Source organism: Acinonyx jubatus, chromosome D2 (assembly GCF_027475565.1).
Source record: "Acinonyx jubatus isolate Ajub_Pintada_27869175 chromosome D2, VMU_Ajub_asm_v1.0, whole genome shotgun sequence".
Lineage (NCBI taxonomy): Eukaryota > Metazoa > Chordata > Mammalia > Carnivora > Felidae > Acinonyx > Acinonyx jubatus.
This window is the reverse complement of record NC_069393.1, coordinates 3,952,121-3,968,438: the sequence shown is the minus strand read 5'-3', so window position 1 is coordinate 3,968,438 and position 16,318 is coordinate 3,952,121. Positions and strand designations below refer to the sequence as shown.

At 45.1% G+C, this 16,318-nt stretch overlaps 1 protein-coding gene across 7 annotated transcripts in view; it reads left to right on the top strand.

Moving 5' to 3' along the window:
- PCNX2 (pecanex 2) overlaps positions 1–16,318 on the top strand; it is a 326,874-nt gene that overhangs the window by 153,884 nt on the left and 156,672 nt on the right. For all 7 annotated transcript variants that reach the window (XM_053207265.1, XM_027046909.2, XM_053207264.1 and 4 more), the window contains 2 exons: positions 7,122–7,231; positions 8,574–8,670. In XM_053207265.1, the coding sequence (XP_053063240.1) occupies positions 7,122–7,231; positions 8,574–8,670 (207 nt within the window). The remainder of the gene's footprint in view (positions 1–7,121; positions 7,232–8,573; positions 8,671–16,318) is intronic.

Sequence of the window (16,318 nt, the reverse complement as noted above, 5' to 3'; positions counted from 1 at the left end):
ATCCCCAATAAAGAGTAAAGTAAAAACTTCTTCAGACCCATTTCTTTTCTTACTGTATCTCTGACTTGACAAGCTCAGATCCTTCTAGAAATGTGGCTCCGAATGCTCCCGATGCTGAGGAAAGCCACCATCCGTCTGGCCTTTGCTCGTCTGTAGGGCAGGGCAGGATAAGGCCGGGTGGGGCAGGGCAGTCCTGCCTGCGAGACTAGGCAGGGAGAGAAAGGCGGGCCCCGGGGGGTGGACACAGGGGGTGTCATTAGCAAGGGGACAGGAGAAAGGAATAAAAATGGGACAAAGGTAGTTTATCTCGTTGACCCCCCATCTTAATTCTGTAAAATAATTCTGAAGAGTTTCTTCTTATGTTCAATTTGTTTATTTAGTTGTGTGTGTGTGTGTGTGTGTGTGTGTGTGTGTGTGCGTGCGCGCGCGCGCGTGTGTGTGTGTGTGTGGTAGATTGTGGAGCTGTTAAGCAGGACCATGTTCTGTGCAAGAAAAGCAAAAGGAAAGCTTTCAGTAAGCTTCTCTTCCTTCCTTCCCTTCCAGGCACGCTTATGCCTTCACTCTCCAAGGAGAATACCTGTGTTTTAAAGTAATGTGTGTAAAGGACAGGCTGATGTTTCCCCAGCTGTAACTTGCTGTAATCATCAGTGTCAGGAAGTTCTTCCTTAAATCATATTCACGTTCCACCGCTGATGCCGAAACGCATTTCCTCTGGTTTGATCTTCAATCAATGGCACCCAGATGCCTCTCTTCCCAGCGTCGAGAATTATGGGATGACAGACCCATAAAGGTCATTTCCCTTCCATGCATTTCCTCCGAGCTTCACTATTTCCCCTTCTTTAATCCATCCCTGTAATCTTCTGTGTATCTTTACAGTGACACCCAGCCGTACCCATCCTGCAGCGTGACCAGGTCCCTGCCTGGGAGCCGGTCCGTGCAGCCTGGAAACATGGCACCCCTCCATGGCTTGGAGCCCAGTCCACTCACGTTCATTCCTTGTTGCCTTTTGCACCCCAGTTCCTTTCTCGGTCCTCCATGAGCTCCCCTGAGCTCCTCCCAGAGCACTTTTCTAGGCGCTTGTGGTATTGTGTGTTACAGCCAGCCCTGAACCAGGCAGTTACCTCAAGAGATGTCCAGCACTGTTGACTGGGGGATGAATAAATGAATAAAACAGCCTGTAAAGCCAGGAACTTATGATCGATAGTGATTGTGCAAAGCATACTAACCATTTTTATGGGAGGTGTGAGAAATGCTTGTATTTTGCACAGTTAGCAGTATAAACGTTTAGGGTAATGGAGCATACCGAGCCCTGAACTAGGGGCTTCCTCCTAGTCTTGCCGCCTTGGGTAAGTCTTTTCCCTTCTTCTTGTCTTCTTACTTGATCAATACCTTGAAGGGGTGAGTCTGGCTCAGCTCTGAGATCTCATCCAGATCTAAAATAATTTTTCCCGAAGATGGCATGGTTTTGCATATTTTGGCACTCTGCACATGAAAGAGTAACTCATGTTGATATCCAAGTTACTGAGTAGCTCTGTGTATATAGTGAGAGTGAGCTAGAGCAAGAGAGGAATCTGTATCTATTTTTTTTATCTATTACTGTTGCCAATACGAACAGGGTTAAGCCCTGGAGTAGAGAGCCAAGGGAGATCCAAGCAGTCTGCGTTTTGCAATCTGTCCAAGTGCAGGGACACCCAGGTTCTGAGACACAATTGTGTGAAGATATGAGGTTGAGGCAGAAAACATGCAAATCAGTGCCTGGAATATGAATACTTCTTGCCATCCCACCCTTGTTCTGGGAAGAGCACTTATGCCATTCTGGCATCTCTCTCCTTTTACTCTGTTGAAGGGAATATTCATTCCTTCCATCCCACCCCTGTGGCCACACTGCCATTTGTTTATGTCTGACAGTTTAGCCTGAAGTCATTAGTTATGCTTAAAAGAAATCACATGTATGGAGGAGTGAATACAGATGTTTACTGCCACAGGACCAGAAGGAACGGAATAGCTTCAAGTCATAGAGTGACCCGTCAGTTCAGACCGTGAAGCTTGGGATGCTAGTGTCGCATCTTGGCAAGGTCAGATTCATTTCTTGCAGAGGGGTTCCTCTTTTTCTTGTAGAAACAGAAGGATAAACGGGATCTACAAAATCTCATTGTTCTTTTTGCCTCCTGGAGAACGACTGAAGGTCAATTTTAATTTTTTCAGAAAATACGATTTTACTGCTGTTCTCAGTCCTGTTATGTATCTGTTATGGTCTGAATGTCCATGTTCCCCCCAATTTCATGTGTTGAAATCCTAGCCTTCAGGGTAATGGTATTAGGAGGTGGGGGCTTCGGGAGATGCTTAGGTCATGAGGCTGGAGCCCTCGTGAGCGGGCCTAATGCTCTTATAAGGGAAGCCCGAGAAACCCCCTCACCCCTTACAGCAAGAAGGAGCCAGCTCTGAAGGGAAAGTAGGTTTTCTCCAGATACCAAATATGTCGGCATCTGGATCTTGGACTTCCCAGCCTGCAGAACTGTGAGCAATACATTTCTGCTCTTTATGAGTCTACAATATTTTGTTAGAGCAGCGCGACTGGACCGTGACAGTGACTTCGTAAAACCTATAGTAAAAGCAGACATTTATTGAGCATTTTATGCGGGCCACTCCAAGTACTTCAGACGTAGTATTTCATATACTATTTGCAACAACCCTAGGGGGCGTGCCCTGTGAAATTCTCTTAGATAAGGAGACCGAGGCTTAGTGGCTTGCCCAGTGTCTTAGTGTAAATAATCAGCACAATTAGGACCAAAGTGGCAGCCCGATGCCAGAGTCCATGCTTTCAATGACTGTTGTGCCCTGCAGAAGAGGGACCTCCTGTGTACTTGTAGGTACCTAAAAAGATCTGTGTCGTTCCCCTCCTTCGGTCAGCATTATATAGTAAGGAAGCAACAGTTGCTCAGATACAGTGCATTGGTTCTACACATAGTTATTAAATGTCTTTCAGGGCCAGGGGCCTGCACAAGGTGCTCAGAATATGCTGGGCTAAAGCAGATGAGTTCCTGCTGTCAACGGGCCAGGCCCAGTGGGGGGATCAGAGGGCAATCAAACAGTCACTTACACAGATGCGCAATCACAGACTGGGTCAAATGCTGGGACGTAGAAGGAACGGGGACATGGCTGACCTCCTACGCCACTGTTTCTGACTTGATATTTTAACCTTCCACTTGGTTTTGTACCAACTGCTGTTTCAGCGGGTGAAAAGGGAGGGTCCCTTATACTGACCTTTTATGTTTGCACTGGAGAGATTTAATTAAGTACAGAACAAATGAGATTAGGTAAGGGGTAGGGGGCAGATAAAGTAGGTAAACTTAATTGTTTAAATAGATTTCGTCCAGATTTAACTGTCTGTGAAGACCATCCATCACGGGTGCTCCTTCTTTTCCAGTTACTTAGAGACTAACGTTGACATACCCCTTGGCAGTGAGCAAGGCTGTTTCAGATCAGGGCATTACAGGGGACATTGTCAAGAAAGGGGACATTGTCACCTTTCACAGAGGAGGAAGCTGAGCCATGGAGAAGTGAGGGACCTTCCGCAGAATCACGTCTTCCAGGAAGTGATGAGCTGGCATCATCCCTCCAGTGCTTGCTTGTCCCTTGACCTTTCCTCTCTGTTCCATGCAGTGACGATTATTTCCATGGTCATGGCTACTAAATCCTTCTCAGAGTGTTTCTTTCCCCCAGCATTTTTTATGGGCCGCATGTAAAAGGAATGCCTGTACCATCACAAAATTGTGAATGAAATACATAGCATAGGCAAGTGCAGAGGAATCAATGGAAGGAAATGGAATTTAGCAGGTTTTTCCCTTTCGGAAAACTTTTTGTTGTTGGTTTTGGTGACAGCCGAATATAAAGCCCCAGGTGGGCGGCCAGAGCAGGGAGCCGAGGAGGACACATGGAGTACACACACAGGTACCCAAAAAGCCGAGAGCTTGGCCTGTCCAAAAGGCTCTGCAGGGAAGGGACCACGTTCTCCTGTGTTTCTTCTGTGCAATTAAAAGCCCCTCCCTTGACTCCCGGGAGCCTCTGCTTCCTGCTCTGTGAGTACCTGGCCCCTCACTGTCAAGTTGCCTGTCCCACCTTACTGCAGGATTCTCCCTCCCCGGGGCCTCATGTCTGCCCTCCTCACGAGCGTGCACCTCGATGCCTGGCACATAGTCGGGCGGGGGGGGGGGGGGGGGCGATGAATGTTTCATGGGTGGACTCTTAGGGAAGAAGAAAACTCTCAAAGTTCAGAATAACTTTTCTGTCACTGGGGCCGCTGTTTGAAGGAAAAATGAGCGATAAGGTCAAAGAATCCCCTTTTCTCCGCTAGTCCAATCATGCCGGTGGCACTTTACTGCCAGGTCCACATTTGATCTAAGCTACTTAATTTCTTCACCCTCTTTTCTTGCTGAAGATTCTTTCCCACACAGGTCATAGAAGAGGGGCCGATGTAATCATGAAAACTGAAACCTTGCAGTCCCTCACTCACAGAGCCATTGATGTGCTGACATTTGTGCCCAGAATGGGGGAACTAGAGATGAAAGGCCACCCCCCTCGGAGTCTGCTCTAAGCATAACTGTATTCAGTGGCTCTGAGATGAGGGAGCGAGTCCTACCCATGGCCACAAATAACAGAAGTGAGATATCTTAAGTGTTGACGTGGAAGTATTTAAAGGTGTTTTTGATACACGGAGGAGGGCTCCAGTCTGCCTGGGAAGCAGGGAGGCAGCACCAAGCAGGTGGGACTTGTTATACTGGGTGCTGAAGCATGAGTAGGAGTTTGCCAGGTAGAGGAGAGTGGAGTAGGGTCAGAGCACGAGAGCCCTTTGTACAGACGGAGCCCTGTGTGTGAAGGCAGTAGGAAGGAAGCAACATAGCTTTATGACTTCGCTGCTGTGCATATTCTAAATGGGAGGAATGAGGCTGCAAACATGGGCTAGGGTCAGATCCTAATTGGCTTATGTAGCCTCCTGTGGAGTAGATTTATTAGGCAATGAGGAATCATTGAAAAATACTGAGTGAAGGCCATAGTGCGATGTGCTCTTTTAGGTGAGGAGGATGATTCTCTTGTTATGTGGAAGACACATTGTGGGGTCTGGGGAGTCGGGTGTTTGATCCCCCCATTATGAAGCTATCAGCAGTAGAGCTGGAGGGAGAGAGACAGCAGAGGCTTACCCAGTGGGATGTCAGGAAAGGAAGGGAGGCCTGGGCAGGTGTTGGACGATGTGAAAATCAGCTGACTGGGGACCGTGGAGAGGAAGCATCTCTTAGGATAGCCAGCTTTCTGGCTCAGGGCGCTGGGCGTCAGTCACCAAGTAGGGGCTGCATTGAACCCTCTTGTGTCAAAAGCTTTAAAAAATGGCCCAGGGCGCAGACGCGTACCCTTTGCAGCCACCCTTGAGTTTGTATTCTTTTCCTTTTCTAAAGAAGAGGAAACGAACCCAGCGCTCAAAGATGTTGAGTAACTCAGCCAAGGCCTCACAGCTCACGTGTGGCAGCGCTGGGGTTCAAAGCTAAGTTCGCCCAGCTGGAATCCCACCCTGTGCAAAGCTGCTGCCCCCACGGGGAGGTGCCCCACGTGGAGGAAGCTAATGGGTCCCTTGCGAGGCCGGGGTGCGCTGAAGGAGGGGATAGAGATAGTGGGGGGGGGGGGCTTTTTTTTAATTTTTTCAGATGTCAGCAGAAGCATTTCTATAGGCAGGGCGGAAGGAGACAGCGGAAGGAGAGGATACCTTTCCTCCATCTAGGGGATGCGGTGCAGTCAGGGGACTCTGTGGGTGCGAGGGCGGGGCTGGCGTTAGGACCCAGGCAGTGCCACCCTCCCTCGGACACAGGAATCAGGGCTTTGCGGAAAGGAAACTCCAAAGGGAACAGTGAGGAACAGAGGCCCCGGGCTCCCGGGCAGGGCAAGTCTGTGGGGTGGGCATCTGCAGGGAATCAGGGAATCTGCCTCGGTGCCTTCAGGACGCTGGGAAAGTCAGAGCCTCACGGAGGCGCTGGTCCGTGAGGCTTGCGGGGGAGGAACCGGTCAGCATCGTCTCCGGCCTGTCCAGCTGCGGCTCAGCGGCTCCCCCAGGGTTGCTGTCTTCATTTCCCTTCCAGATGCTTCTAGACCCTCACTATGGGTGGAGAGGAAGCAGTGCAGCTTAACTTCCAGGAAGGCGAGGCCTGTGGACTCGAAACCGCTCCCTCCACCAAGGGCCAGGCGATAGCTTGGCCTTCACATCTCAGCTGTCCCAGATAGGAAAGGAACACAGCTGAATCGTTCGTTTGTGTATTTTATTTTACGCACAATGATCAACTCAGCCTTGTTGAGTTAAAAAGGATCAGCGTCTTGAGAGAAAAGCATTGCAGTCTGGGTCTCGATTCAGCTTTTGGAAGGCACTGGTAGATTCTGTCAGTGGTCCCTGAAAGGCTGAAGGTTTCTTTGTGTATGTTTGTGTTGGAGAGGGTGCCAGGGATGGGCGGAAAGAGAGCTGGGTCCCGGGTCCCCACTCCGCTCACAGTGGGAACACATAAGGCCTATGCTCTTTTCTTCCACCCTGAGGACAGCGTATTGATTACTGGTGTCTGTGTTTCTATCACATCAAAGCTGACTACCTGGCTCCTTTCGTTTAAAACCATTTTCTTCTCTTTCTCGAGGACTGTCTTTAATTTGTCATTCAGTCCACTAGTTGATCTCTTAAGCCGTGTTTCCATGTCTTGTACCTTTTACACCATTGATTACATAAACACTAGGAAATACAGTTCTTGTCATTATCATTAGAAATGAATTCAGAAGGGGCAACACATGATTAACGTTCATCTTCTGAGTCCTAAATTTCAGGAAAGATTGAGTAAAAAATATTCTCAGGAAAGATGAACGAAATATACTCTCATAAACATGTACACGTAGTTTGAGACGCCCCCACTCCTGCCCTGGCATGTGTCAGAATCGGAGTTGGTTTCCATGTTGGCCATCAGGTGCCGGTGACGATCCCGGGACACCGTGCCCATCTGGCTGGACCGTGGGGATGCGTGCCTCCGTGTTCTATAGAGAGCGAGTTGATTTTTGCACCACTCCTTGGAATGACTTGGCATCTGATGTCTTTTCCTCAGGAACCGTGGAGCACTCAGCACATCCCAGCGCTGTTTTCAGCCTTCTGTGGCCTCCTGGTCGCGCTTTCCTACCATCTGAGCCGGCAGAGCAGTGACCCCTCTGTGCTCCTGTGAGTAACACGCACCGCTGTGCCTGGTTCCCGTGGCCCTCGCCTTGTCACAGGGGCGAGAGGGCCATGGCTCGCATGGTGGCTGGACTCCTGTGCTGTTCACACAGCCAACCACCCGGCGAGGACGGGAGAGGTGCAGGACCGGCCAAACACTAATGGAAATCAAGCACCAACTTTTAGCGAACATTTAGCCTCTGCTCTTGCTTTTGGAGTAAAACGCACGGCGCCAGGGACACAGGGCTGTTAGCTCCCAAGTGCTGCTTTTGAGTTTCCTTTGGGTGAATTGTGTGGGCAGCTCCCACCTCAACAAGGACCCTTTCCGGGCCCGTGAAGCAGAATCGCTAGGTGGTTACCCTGTGGAGACTTGATGGGCATCTCTGCAAGGTTTGCAGTTCGTTCTGTTGTTTTTTGTTCCAAACAGGGCCGTGCCCACATTTTAAAATATATTTAATAGTAATCTTTAGTCACTTGAAATAATACTTTCCTACCTTCCCTTTAATTGTGCCTTTTATTATTTTTACTTGAAATGTACTATCTTCCCTTTAAATTGTGCCTTTTATTATTATTTTTTTAAAAAATTTATTTGGGGGAGAGAGAGAGTATGCAGGGGAGGGGTGGAGAGAGAGAGGGGGACAGAGAATCCCAAGCAGGTTCCACACTGTCAGCACAGAGCCCGATGCAGGACCCAAACTCATGAATCGTGAGATCAATACCTGAGCCGAAATCAAGAGTCGGATGCTTCACTGACTGAGCCACCCAGGCGCCTCTAATTGTGTCTTTTAAATCTTTGATAAATTTGCACTTGGGAAGTAGAAACACTTCCTGGGATGCTAGAGTTTCAGATAGCAATCATCTCATGTCATTTTCCCAAATGTTTGATTTTGACCATAACCGTGTGGGGGCCAGAGAAACCATTGTTTTAGGCTGCCACATGCGGCAAAATAAAAGACGCGGGAAATGGGCAAAAGTTACATGTGGTTTGTGCAGTTTTTCACGTCAAATATTTTACTGAAGTGTTGAGTTTTGCTGCCATTTTTATGTGGGGAGGAAGCCCCGATGGGCTGACACAGAGAAGCTCTGTGAGCTTCGCCGTTGGCAATCAGCTGCCCATTCCTCTTGAGGTCCTTGACTCCTTTAATTAGGAGGGAATCTGAGAATCAAAACATTAGATTTGCGATCACCTGAATACACGCCTCTTCCTCTTTATTATGAATTAATTAAAGGAGCGAGCCCTTGCTTTGGTCATCTGGGAGTGAGAGGTCTCAGGTGAGGCTATTTACCTCGAACGTTGTGACAGGCACATACTTTAAAGAGTATAACCTGTGCGTTTGTTCGTTTCCAGGTCCTTCATTCATTGTAGATTGCTTCCTAAATTTCTACATCAGAACCTGGAAGAGTTGGCCGCCGACCCTCTTCCTAAGAAGATGAAAGGCTCGGTGGTGAGATATTTGTGTTGCATAATGTACATGAGGATTTTGCTTAACCTGGCCTGGCACGTGCTGGCAAAGCTCAGGTTCTCAGCGGGGCCCTGGCTAGGCGGGAATGACAGCCACTGGTGCAGGGAGAGGTGCCTTGTCTTGGTCTACAGTTGGCACATGGACTGTTGAGCCACCTGGCAGGTGTGGACCTTTGACAGCCCCTCGAAGGCAGATGCTATATATGCCACGGTCACTCCATTGGTCCTCAGCTGATGGCAGTTTGCTCGGCTCTTTGAATGAAACGAGTTCGGTCAATGCTGCCCCCTGCTGGCGCCAGGCAGCAGGCCAGCTGCATACAAATAAAAGTTCATCTGCCAAGCTGGTTTCTAATGGGCTCCACACAGCCCTCTCCACACCTTCTGGCCTCAGCCTCATGCTGAGCTCAGAGTGCGCTTCCCACGTTCAGGGCTGACACTTGCACAGCCCTTGTGAGGAGTCCTTGGGTTTTAAGACTTACATCTGGGATGTTGGAGAGAGGAGCGACTCTATGGGATGGAGCGTGTGAGGGGAGAAGGAAAGAGGTAAAGAAGGAAGAACAGAACACAGAGACTTTAGAAGAAGGATGCTCTTTTCTGTTCGCCGGGAAAATGGCTTGGGGTGGTTTCAAACATCATCTGAGGAGGTGTAGCGTCTTTGGTATCATCTTCCAAACGTTACCACTTTCAAAAGCAATGCTCATTTGTTGTGTAATCTGCCATTCGAGTGTTGAGCTTGGGGTGATCTGCTGGCTGGAAGTCATGCCTTTCCTATGTTTTTGAGGAACGACGGATCAATGGAAAAGCGGCAAATGACCCATTGATTGCAGGCGCCTCCAGCCAGGAGATGCGTCTCATTTGTCTTGGCCTCCACGGTGCCAAGCGCCTGATGCTGACAACTGCCGTTGAATTTAGATGAGATTCAATTGCAATCCGCAATTTCAAGACAATGTGCAGGACTCAGGCAACAGGATAACATTTAAAAACTTCACACCTAGCCCCCTGTGCCTTTGAGTGTGGGTGCAGTTCAAGCCAACACATTGAGGAACCAAAGCACAGTCACTGTGACTAAGGACGTGGTTCATGAATTTGACAAGCAGAGGTATGTTTACAAGCAGGGCAGGAGGTAAAGCAGCTGGGGCCAATAGGATGGCAGCTAAAAAGGGAGGACTACATTGACACTGAAACATCGCATCAGCAACCTGATCCCTGACATCTACACCAGGAGATTTACAGGATCAAACTTGACATTCCTAGGTCAGCTGCCATAAAGTCCTGGAATGGCCCGATGTCTCCCCCAAAGGTTTCCTATAGGTATCTGAGAAAAACTGTTCTCCCCAAATGTTCCCTGATTTCATGGAATCAGGAGGATGCTTTCTGATTTGTTGCCTTGAAAACAACGTATGGACAACGAAGAAATCCACCAAGAAGGTTGCTTTGCAGAGGCTGACAGCATTTCCTTAGATGTGATGGGCTAGGAGTTGCCTTCCCCAGTTTTCATACACTTTGAAACGCTCTGTATAGTGAAGCGCACATAACCTGTAGGTGATTTAATGTGACCTGTGTTCTCTCTGAAAAGTCTTCCGGTCTAATGAGAATATTTTAATAGGACTACCACATTTAGATTTTAGAGTTTGGTGTATAAAACCTTTTGTGCCCAAGTGCAAGATTTCTCTCTTTGTCTCTGATTTTATTTCTCTGTGTCTGTCTGGCTCTCTCTTTTTCGCTCCCTCTTTTCTTAAATTTCACTTTGTATGAGAAGTCCCTAAGGAGCCTCCTTAGATCAGGTTTCCAGCCCTTCCTCCTATTCCGATTCATTTGGCCTGTGCCAGGGCCTGGGGATCTGCATGTTTACAAGGCTGTCCCCACAGACGGGTCTTCCAGGGACCTTGATCGAGAACTAGAGATACCTAGAGCTCCATCAGTGGGCTTCCACATTTCCATATGATCATTGCCAGCTATGCACTCAGTTAGTAACAACGTGAACTTTCCACTCCTGGTTTAGTTTCTTCTTATCCCTCTGCCTCATGAGCTTGGTCTATTTCTTTCTTTCTTTTTTTTTTTAAGTTTTTTTTTTTATGTTTATTTGTTTTTGAGCGAGAGACAGAGCATGAGCAGGGGAGGGGCAGAGAGAAGGAGACACAGAATCTGAGGCAGGCTCCAGGCTCTGAGCTGTCAGCACAGAGCCCGATGTGGGGCTCCAACTCACGAACCACGAGATCATGACCTGAGCCGAAGTCAGACGCTCAACCGACTGAGCTGCGCCCAGGCGCCCCTTGGTCTTTGTTTCTATCCTCACTCATCCTCCTCAATCCCTATACTCTTCACCCATTCAGATATGCTACTTCCACTGTATCTATTTTTCTCAGTTCCTAGAAACAAAAAATAGACCACCAACAAAACAAACAACTACCTCATTCTTATTTGTGCAATTCAAACAACTTCTTTGTAACCACTGGTTGTATCATCTAGGTTTCTCTAGCACCATGCTGTCTATATTTACTGTGTGTGTAGTTTGGAACCAGCGCTTTTTAAAAAATTTTTATTTATTTTATTATTTATTTTTGAGAGAGAGAGAGGAAGAACGAGTGAGTGGTGGAGGGGCAGAGGGAGAGGGAGAGATTAGAGCCTGACATGGGGTTCATGCTCATGAACTGTGAGATCGTGACCTGAGCCGAAATCAAGAGCCGGAAGCTTAACCAGCTGAGCCATCCAGTGCCCCGGGATGAGGCCTTCTTCAGCTTCTTTTTTAGGGTTGGAGCATGAAGTACTACATAAGATGTCACAATGGATTTTAAATATTCAATGTACTAAGCCCCAATATATTAATTAGTTAAATATGCATAGAATCAACATTAAAATAGGGAGCCAAAACCTTAATATTATTGAATATTGTTTTGGAAGTTCTGGCTTGTGTTAAGTCCTAAAAGAAAAAAAAAAGTAGATTGCATTATTGTATACATTTAGGTGCACAGCAAAGTTTTTAAATATCGATCATGATCAGTATAAGAATTCACAAATACCCCTAGAGACAAAGAAACTTAGAAAAACAAGAGCATTCTAACACATCAGAAATAACTTTAGAAAATATAATGAGACCATAATCCCACTCACAATGGCAACAAAATACATGAATTGATAATAGGAAAGATTTTACCAAGTAATGTCAGAAATAAAGAAAACCACAGCAGTCTATTAAAATGCAAATGAGCTTCTGAATAAGTGGTGATAAATAGACATAACCTGATTTTGGATAGGAAGGTCGAGATTTATTAAATGTCAATTCTTCCTAATAAATTTATAGGTTTAATATAGTTCAAAACAGTTCCAGAGGAATTATATTCACAACTTGGGGAAATGATTCTAGGATTCACTTAGAAGAATAGCCATTAATAATAGCTTTAAAAAATCTGAAAAAGAAGAATAAGAAAGAGGAACTTAGCACTTTGGGATTTAAGAGTATATTATAAAGATTGAGTAATCGGAAGAAAAAAAAAATGAGACTGATCCAAGAGTGGAGAATGGGATTAGTGAATCAGTAAAACACAGAAAGGAGACAAATTATTTATAGGAATGTATTATGTGAAAATTACATGTCACAATCAAGAATTGATTAATCAGTGTATGGTGCTGAGGTAATTGTTTAGCAGTGGGAGGGATAAAAAGGGATTTTATGTGCTGATCCCTCACCAGAAAGAAAAAGAAAGATCAAACGAGACTTTTCCATCTCTCACGTTATGGCAGGCTGACTTATTATAGCCAAACTCTCTGCTGATTAAAACTGAAAATTCTGAACAAAATACAAAAAAAAAGTCCTTCTTGTATGTGAAAAAAAAGTGACAAAAGATAAGGAATTATCAAGTCAAAGTCTGAGTGAACAGGGAGACCTGGAGGAAGCAGAGCAGGAAACTGCTTTTGCCTCAAGAGCACCTGCCCAACCAGGGGATCTTGAGCCTCAGTGTTCAGCCCTCAAACGGCGGGGAAGAGAAAAGAAAGCCCAAAACTGCCAAGATGGGTGTGCAGTGGGGACCCATTGAGTCACCCACCCTCAGTGGGAGGATGAACCAGAAGGAATCAGTTGCATCCTCCGCAGTGCCTGGAGAATGCAAGGTACTGGCCTCGGTGCTGAACACAATGGCCCTGGATCCCTGGGATGTTGTAGTCTGCTCCGCTGTGGGCTTTCAGTCCACATTCTGACACCCCTAACCCCTAGATTTATGTAGTGAATTTGAAGCGGCCCCCAACTAGGAACACCTCATGGCAAAATGAAACACAAATCCTCTCTAGAGGATCCTTTCCTCCTAGGTCTCCATGTGTTCCCCAACCCATTTTTCTAAGGGAAATGAGCAGCTCTCGCTAAAAAAATGTAAAAACTACACAAGGAAACAAGGAACCAGCAGAAACAAGTCTTCAAGTACTTGAAGCACTTGAACTACCAGACACATTTTAAAACTACTTAATGTGTTTAAAGGAATAAGAGGTAAAACTTACAGACAATAGAAAATACTAAAATTATCCAGCATGTTTGAAAGAGAACCAAATAGACCTTTCTAAATGAACAAACAAAAAAATGGCAAAAAATGAAGCAGTTGAAGTAAACACACACACACACACACACACACACACACACACACACGAGATTAGACACCTCTGGTGAGAGAATTAGTGAACTACAAGACAGAAGAAAGTACCCAGGATGCAACACTAATAGACAAAAAAATTAGGAAATACATCAGAAAGACAAAGACAGGTGACACAGACTAAGAAGATCTAAAATATATGTAATCAGAATTCCAGAAAAACGGGAGTGACTGGAGCCTAATCAATGTCTGATGAGATGATATCTGAAAATTTGCCGGAATTGATGGAAGACACTGATCTAGGGACTCAAGAATGCCAGTGAATCACATGCAGGGTAAAACAAGGAAGAGAGAATCCACACAGGACAAACCTTAGTGAAAATGCAGATATCAAAGACACAGACCATCTTAAAGCAATTAAACAAAAGAATGGATTACATTCAAGTGAATGATGAATGGAAAGCTCCCTTACCAAAACCATCATAGAAGCCAGAAGTTTGATGTATTCAATGTCCTATACAGAAAGTATCTGCCAGGGTAGAATTCTATGCCCAGTGAAAAGATCTTTAATTTTTTTTTTTTTAATGTTTGTTTATTTAGAGAGAGCGAGACAGCGTGAGCAGAGGTGGGGCAGAAAGAGAGGGAGAGAGAGAAAGAATCCCAAGCAGGCTCTGTGCTGGTGCCCCCAGTGAAAATATCATTAAAGAACCAGGGACAAAATAAAAATATTTTACGTAAACAGAAGCCGAGAGACTTTCGCTAAATGTCGTTCTGAGTGATGTTCTTCAGATGGTCTCAGACAGAAAGTCTAATTTGCAAGAAAGAACAAGGAGAAAAAAAAAGTGGCAGATACATTGGTAAATTTCAGCAAACATTAGCCGTACAAAACCATACAAGGGTAACACAAAACTCTGGATGGAAGGAGAAATGGACTCCAAGACTTAAAAATTCTTCGTAATGTCCCGGAGGCAAATAAAGATCCTGATTAAGACCGGTAAGTCAAGTATGCTTATTGGAATGCTTATTGGAAGTATGCTTATTGGAATGTTCAGTGTAACTGCTGAAGGAGTAGAAACACAGTGTGTAACTTCCTACTCACTACAGAGGGAGGAACAGAATGACGAAACAACAAAATGGCTCTTCATAAGTAACAAAATAGAACAGGCCTCCTCTGTGATGCTCTGCTTAAAAGTCAGTTCCAGAAGGGTTATAAGCCTAAATAGGAGATTACAAAACCTGAGAGTGCTTAGAATCATAATAGAGGAAATTATCTTTATGATACCTCCAGGGTAGGGGAGAATTTTTTAAATAAAAACAACACAAAATTGAAGTTCACTAAAATTATGACCTTTGACTTATCAAATAATGCCCAAAAAGAAGACTTAAAAAAATAAGCCACAGAATGGGAAATAATGTTTAAAATAGGTATAGTAGATAAAGCACCAGTGTAGAGACGAATACACAATTACTATAAATCAACAAGAAAGCCATATACGTCGATTAAAAATGGCCAAAAAGGCGGCACCTGGGCGGCTCAGTCGGTTAAGCGTCCGACTTCGGCTCGGGTCATGATCTCGCGGTTTGTGAGTTCGAGCCCCGCGTTGGGCTCTGTGCTGACAGTGCGGAGCCTGGAGTCTGCTTCAGATTCTTTGTCTCCCTCTGTCTCCACTCCACTCCTGCTTGTGCTCTGTCTCTCTCTGTCTTTCAAAAATGAATAAACATTTAAAAAAAAAAAATGGCCAAAAGGCTTGCACATGCACTTCACAAGAGAGGAAATAAAAGTAGCCAAAAACATGAATATGTATGTAAGCTAATTAATAATCAGGAACCTCCACACTAAAAGCACACTGTGTTACCATTTCACACTTGCCAGACTGACAAAAAATTAAAAGTTCCCACAGTGTTAAGTGTAGAGCAAGGGAACTCTTATGAACTGCTGGTGGTGGTGTGAATCACTGTGTATATTTTGGAAACAGTTTGGGATCATAAGGTTGAAGATGCATATATACTGCAGCCAGCAATTTTACTCTTAGATTTTTATCCCAGAGCAAATCTTGCACATTTATACCAGAACACACACGTAGGATTGTTCCTTTTAGCAATAATTCCTAAGAGCCCTAAACTGAAGCCGCTAGAAATTCTACCAACAGTGCAATGACTAGTGTGCAGCAGAACAGATCTTACTGGAGCCATATGCAATGGCACGGGTGAGTCTTGACCATGTAATGTGGAGCAAAGGAAGCCACACACAAAAATGTCTCGTATAGTGCCATCCATTGGGTAAAAATAGACAGACAATTCCATATGGAAGTCGCAAAATCATTCTTGTTTAAAAAGCAAGAAACTTATTTTCACCGGAGTCAGGATCGTTAATGCGGAACCCCAAGAGGGGATAGAAAGGTTTGTGATCAGAGAGCCGCATAAAGGGATTTCTTAGGACTAGAAATGCTAGATTTCTTGAACCAGTTGGTAGTAACTGAGATGCTTACTTTATAATTATTTTTTATCTATCTTCTATCTATCTATCTATCTATCTATCTATCTATCTATCTATCTATCTTTAAGTTTAATTACTTATTTTGAGACAGAGAGAGCAAGGGAGAGGCAGAGAGAGAGAGAGGGAGAGAGAATCCCAAGCAGGCTCTGCACTGTTAGCAAGGAGCCTGACCCAGGGCTCATTCCCACGAACCATGAGATCATGACTTGAGCTGAAACCAAGAGTTGGACACTCAACCAACTGAGCCATCCAGGCGCCCTTTATAATTATTTTTTAAATTATATTTATCTATTTTATGCACTTTTTTGTATTCCTGGCTTACAATTTTAAAAATGTAAAAGAAATTTTCCCAAAAAGGTATGAAATAAAATCAAACATTTATTCAAATTCTAGAAAGGGGATGATTTTCCAGACTTGGAATCTATAAAATGAAAATAAATAAAACACACACACATACACACACACAGATGTGAGTCCATAAAACTTTTATACTTCTATATGTTTAATTAATTAAATTAATTAATTTAAACATAATAAAATTAAATAATTTGGTAAAA